The 6,350-nt window shown below is 46.9% G+C and overlaps 1 protein-coding gene across 1 annotated transcript; it reads right to left on the minus strand.

Annotated features, from left to right (window-relative positions):
* Positions 1–215: 215 nt before the first annotated feature.
* On the minus strand, positions 216–5,610 carry RRM2 (ribonucleotide reductase regulatory subunit M2). The gene is made up of 10 exons (XM_030946386.1): positions 5,429–5,610; positions 5,270–5,347; positions 4,752–4,886; positions 4,528–4,644; positions 3,886–4,019; positions 3,131–3,225; positions 2,271–2,404; positions 1,783–1,887; positions 1,540–1,653; positions 216–1,155 (listed from the first exon to the last, which is right to left on the minus strand). Exons 1-10 carry the CDS (start codon positions 5,555–5,557, stop codon positions 1,003–1,005), a joined length of 1,194 nt encoding a protein of 397 aa, XP_030802246.1. The 5' UTR covers positions 5,558–5,610; the 3' UTR covers positions 216–1,002.
* Positions 5,611–6,350: the final 740 nt, after the last annotated feature.

The following is a 6,350-nucleotide window of genomic DNA, read 5'->3' on the forward strand; positions in this document are numbered from 1 at the left end:
TCTGGAATAACCATGGTGCAGTGTATACATTGTTTTCAGTGCTGTTAAGTATTAAAAGCAAGACTTTAAGCGCAACAATTTCACTTGATATATTTCACAAACCACATGACTAAGCAGCTATTTCCTGAAAACCCTGCATTTCCTCAGAAAAGCTGCAATTCAAAAGGAAATCAGCACACAGCTTTGCCCATTGGAACACTGAAGCCAGTCCAACACTGAGTCCAACCAGCTCTTTATTACATGAAATACTGTTCCCAGGTATTAAAGAAAAAGCAATCAAGTCCACCAGTCAGCTACATGTTATTTTTCAGTACCCAGAATATCCCATTTAGTTCTTCACCTTTCATACCAAGTTTCTTCCCATTCTTTGATATATTTTAAGATGAATAGTTTAATTCACAGCACCATTTTTAAATTACATACCCAGAAAGAAGCACAAGTCATAAAAGGGTTAGGCTGCAAAAGATTTTGACATGCATCTTACTATTGCTGAATATTACAAGACAGTTGTTTATTTTAAACATTAAAGTGCCAGGTTTATGTACAAACTATTACAATAATTAAAACGGTAAACTTAAAACCTGCTAAAAAAGCAGTGAGGTCATCATGCAGTTGCCTCCGGAGTTTTCTAGACTATTCAACAAATTTACAACTGGAATTTTTAAACTGCTCCTCTGTTTATGGTGAGAACAGCAGAAGCCAGGGGTCAGTGCCCACAACCTCCCACCTTGCAGAAAGAAGTACCTGTATCTTTCATGGAGTGGAATAGCATGTGCTGTAAGATACACCTGAGCATCCTATGCATTAATACCATTGGTAAAATCTAATTAAATGGGTTTTACTGCTGGAGCTACACCAGCCTTCTAAAGTACACCAGTATCACCACACTTTACAAGAGTGGGATTTCAGTACAGCAATCAGGTCACACTGACTCAGCACACACTGAGTGTTCCCTGTGCAAAGCAGGGAGGATGCACATGAATGCACGTGGTCCCAGGTCACTCAGAACTCTGCATCCAGGGTGAAAGAGTTGTCTGTGGGCTTGGACATGACTCCCATCCTCTGATATTCACCTACTCGCTTCTCAAAGAAATTGGTCTTGCCTTCCAGAGAGATGTTTTCCATGAAGTCAAAAGGATTCTCTGCTTTGTATATCTGAAACACACAGGAAATTCTGTAGTCACCACAGGTGCTCACATTTTCAGTATTCAAGAGCTTTAGAGATCAGTTGGAAGGAGCCATCAGCAGCCTTACTATGTAGTGAACCAAAAATCTCTGCCCCAAGACTTCTCTACTCTATTTATTCCTGTCTTCTTTTAGCTGCAGTAAAGCAGCTAAAGAGGCACAGCTACTAAGACAGCTTTTTCCACAGCATCCTTTTGCTCTTTGTTCTGTGACTCTCCAAACAGAATGCAGCAGCAGAACTACTAAATCATTTTACAAGTTAAAATACTGCTGTAGCCAATTTAGGATTTGGATTTCTGGAGGAAATTAACATTGTCTTTTCCCCATGAAACGTTCAGTGTATTTGAGCCTCACCTTGTTAAATCCCAGTTCCAGCATAAGCCGGTCTGCCACAAACTCGATGTACTGTTTCATTAAAGTGCAGTTCATGCCAATCAGCTTCACAGGCAGTGCCTCCGTCAAGAATTCCTGCAGATAACAAGCATTTCATGTACACAAACTGGCATTCACTCTATCATCTAGGTTAGTTTTATGCCCAACAGCTCCCCAGCTCTGTTTGATTGCAATGGAGCTCGTAAACAAGAGGCAGACAGTTACCTGTTCTATGAGAACAGCATTCATGATGATTTCCCTTACTCTCTCCTCTGATGGTTTGTGTATCAAGTGCTTGAACATGAGGCAGGCAAAATCACAGTGCAAACCCTGGAAAAAGAGTTCCAGAAAATTATTTCATGAACACTGATTCAAGAGAGCAGAGTAAGTGGCATCACCTTTTCCAGGTTACTCTTTCCTAGAGACAACTTTCTGGCTCAAGAAGGCATCACAAGCAAGTTCTGCCAGCGTGAGGCACAGCAATTGTGAGCATTGGTGAGAACTCTCCAATACTTTAGAGAAAGTAAAATGCTAACTTCATTCATATGCTTCAGCAAGAACCACAATGACACATGTTTACACACTTTAGTGAGCTTTATAGCCTGCCTGTTTCTAAATATACTCATGTTTTAAAATACAGGCTCCGATTGAGTGTCATTACTTTGAACTACTGTGGCACATTACCATCTTAACTGCTAGAATTTGACTCATACCTCATCTCTACTGATGAGTTCATTAGAAAAAGTGAGTCCAGGCATTAATCCTCTTTTCTTCAGCCAAAAAATTGATGCAAAAGAGCCAGAAAAGAAGATTCCTTCCACAGCTGCAAAGGCCACTACACGTTCTCCTGTTGAGAGAAGATTGATAGTAATACCACACAGAAAACAGGAATGATACACAAAAGTTGCAAACTGCATCCTGCAAAGCAAGTGAAGTTGGTTTTGCCTAAGTGTATCATGGGCTGTGTCTAGAAATTATTGAAGATTTCTGATCATTAAACAAAACAAGCATGAGAGGAAATAGGAACTCATCAGAGTAACTCCTAAGTAGCTGAAGCCAAGGCTCCTTCCCCCCAGGTCAACCCTCAATATTATCCTTTTTCAGATGGCTCACTAAAAGGAGCAGTCATTTTGGCAGCTGATTTCTGCTCATCTTTGGCCATGAAAAATGTTTCAATACTAGTGAAATAATGATTTGTACCATCTCACCTTTGAGGCAAGACAGGAGGAATCACCAAGGCAGAGGAGCTGCAGCCTCCAGCCAGACATGTCTACTGGCTATAGATGGCCATGACATGTCCTGACATGTGGCAGCAATTTACAGTTTGATCATACAGTCAGGCATATGATTGCCACATGACCTTATTATTCATCATGTCAGCAATTGTACAAAGATCTCCTGACAGTAGCTCATTTGAAGATGAAAATTATGAGAATTATACTAGTGTCTTATACTGGAGAGCATGTACTCTCTCTGACACCAACAATCCCCGTTAACTGTGAAGTCTGGAGAAATGGTGGCTCCTCCATCTTTAGGAGAGGAATTTCACTTTGTTTCCAATAGATGTACTCACCATATGTTGCTTTCTTGTCCCCAATCCAGCACATGGCCCAATCTGCCTTCTTTTTAACACATGGCAACGTTTCAATAGCATTGAAAAGAAATTCCCTGAGAAAGACAAAAACTCATTAGGATAAGACATCAGCACAACCAGCAAAATAAGAATTCACTGCCACAAACAGTATTGATCACTTAAACATGCTCTGCACCTTCATCCTGGTAAACTGTCCTTCTCCCTCTTATCTGGCACCAATGTAGCTCTATTTGTTCCAATCAACTCCTTTTTCCTTCCATACCATCACATCAGCACCAGCTCTCCTGAACTGCCATTACACTATCAAGGGGAGAACTGTTTCACCAAATGCTCTTGAATAAGGCTGTCCAAACTAGAGATTAACCAGGATCCACCTTACCATATGAAGGCATCAGAGCTCTCATGTAGGTATGACACAGCAAGCTTTTTAAGTAGCAGTAAAACTCACTTAAAACTTAATATACTTCCTTTGACTGCTCCACCCTTCACATTGTGTAATTTCTTTATTTCAGTTCTGAGTGATTCCAGTTTCACTCTTAATGTAAGCAAGGTCTTACATCTCTGATGAAAAAAGATATTGTGAAGTAAAACTGCTCTTAAACAGCAGTGGCTTTTTATATAAGCCTAATTTACATCCTAAAATTAGCCTGAGAGTCAGAGAACAATTGACATGCATTAGCTAAATTCTGAATATTTACTGAGTTCTGAACTTTTCATCGTCAAGCAATACAAACCTCTCCTTTGAGTCCTTAATGTAGGTGTCAATGAGAAGACTGTACATTTCTGAATGTATATTTTCCATGGCAATCTGGAAGCCATAGAAACAGCGAGCCTCTGTGATTTGCACTTCTTGACTGAACCGCTCCACCTAGAGGAAATAAATAAGCACTTGCAAAAGTGTTTGTGATTTCCATGTTAGATGCATTAATGCTGTATGGACCAGTTATGGGTCAGCCCACAAAATCTTCGGATTAATTCCAGACAATGTGGATTGCTAACAGCAATATACAAAGCAGCAACCCCTCAGAATTTCAAGTCAAAAGGTATTCTTTGGTCCCATGGGAAAATGTATTAGTTGTACTTATACCCCATTAGGAAGAAGAGCACAGAGGGTAGGAGCAGAACAAGGGCTGTTAAACAGCCAAGTGCTGCTGCAGGACAGCACTCAGTGCCCAATGGGGATGGGCAAACTTGGAGATTACAAACACAACCCCAATTCTGTAATTAACACAGGACAGCCCTATGTGTTCTTAATGCTGTAGCACTCCGTGATCCAGCAAACCAGCTGGATCAGCCACAGCAAGCATGCTGAACATGTGAGTTATCTTGTTATCTACCCAAAGTGGTATTTCTGTGGGGACTTCCTACACACTCACCAAGTTCTCGTTGACAATGCCATCACTGGCAGCAAAGAAGGCGAGGACATGAGAAATAAAGTACTTCTCCTCAGGCTTCAGGGACTCCCAGTGCTGGACGTCTTTAGAAAGGTCCACCTAAAACATTACAGGATAATTAAGGAAGGGGTACTCCGGCGGAAGGCCCCGAGCACCGGGGCTGCCCTGGGCTGCGGCAGGAGGGGCCATGCCCGTGCACCCCTCACCTCCTCCGCCGTCCAGAAAGAGGCCTCGGCCTTCTTGTACATCTGCCAGATGTCGTGGTACTGGATGGGGAAGATGACGAACCGGCGGGGGTTCTCCCGCAGCAGCGGCTCCTCCTCCTCCACGGCCCGCGGCACCTGGAATGGCGGGAGAGCGGCTCGGGGCGGGGCCGGGCTGCGGAGGGACACTGAGGGCGGCAGCTCGGGGAGACCCCCGGGGGAGAGGGGCTGGGAGGACGGAAGGACCCCTCCGAGGGAGAGGGGCTGGGCGGGGGGGGAGAGATCCCCTGAAGGAGAAGAAGGGTCCTCCCCTGAAGAAGAAGAGACCCTCGCTGAGGGAGAGGGGCTGGGGCGGGGGTGCAGTGCCCGCGTGAGGAGAGGGGCTGGGGCGGGGACCAGCGGGCTCGGAGGGGGGCAGCAAGACGAGACCACCGATGGGGAGAGAAGAGTGCAACGGGGATTCAGGAGCCTCCGGGAAACAGGACAAGGGCGGACGCGGTGCCCGGGCGTTCTGCACTCACCGGATTGCCGTCACCCTCCTGGAAGATCTTGCGGGCCGCCTTGCTGGCCAGCACCCGGGCGCTGCTGAGCGTGGGGGGCTGCGGGGAGAAAGGGGCAGGGTGAGCGCGATGCGGCGCTGCCAGGCAAGGGGGTGGGAGGGCGGGCGGGCGGGCGCTCACCGTGTTCTCCTTGTTGCTCAGCGCCAAGCCTTTCATGGGCGACAGACTCTTCATAGGAGACTGGTTCTTCTTGGGCGACAGCTGGGGCTGGTCGTGGCGGGCAGCGAGCGGGGCGCGGGCGGACAGCATAGCTGAGAGCGCAGCGGCGGCAGCGGCAGCAGGAGGAGTAGCGGCGGCGGGATGGGCGGTAAGAAATGGAACAGCGCCGCGCCGGCCTTTATATGCCCTTCGAAGTTGGCGCCAGAACGGCCATCTGGCCACTCACAGCCCTCGCCACGCCCACTTCCGCCCGTTCCCGCGCTCCCATTGGCTGGCGCTGCGGGCGGGACCCCGCCTCCCATTGTGGTGGCGGCGGCGGGAGAAAGGGCCCCGCCTTTTGCTTTGGCGCCAACGGCGCGCGGATGGCGGGAGAGCGCGCGCGGTGCCGCCCTGCTCCTGCGGCTCCTGCACGGAGAGCTCCGAGTGCGGGACCTGCACCGCACCCTGCCTGAGGAAGGTTCGGCTGCCGTGCAAGAGTCCACAACTCCCGTCTGGGTACGAGAACGGAACCTGGGCTTGGGGTACAGAGCTGGAAATGGCACTTAGCCTTGCTTTCCCCTTTTCTGGTCCCTCCTACCTACCCATTCGTTTTCACTTTGAACACTGATGCCTGAATTTGGATAGAAATTCCACATTCCTGCATCTGGAGGCAGAAATTGGCTTCCTGGAGAAACTGAATCCGTGTACCCCCCGGTTTCACGTGTTTTAAATAAATAGCACAAAAAAAGGAGAACGCAGATATGAAGAAGAGGTGAATATTCATAATTTCTAAAAGCCAGCATTTATTTTTTTATTAATTAAATTGCAACATTGTTTTCCTCATCCAATTCCACAAGGGATCTGCTGCTGTCAGCCAAAATGTTTTCCCTGAAGCAGTTTTAAA

This window comes from Camarhynchus parvulus, chromosome 3, assembly GCF_901933205.1.
Source record: "Camarhynchus parvulus chromosome 3, STF_HiC, whole genome shotgun sequence".
NCBI lineage: Eukaryota > Metazoa > Chordata > Aves > Passeriformes > Thraupidae > Camarhynchus > Camarhynchus parvulus.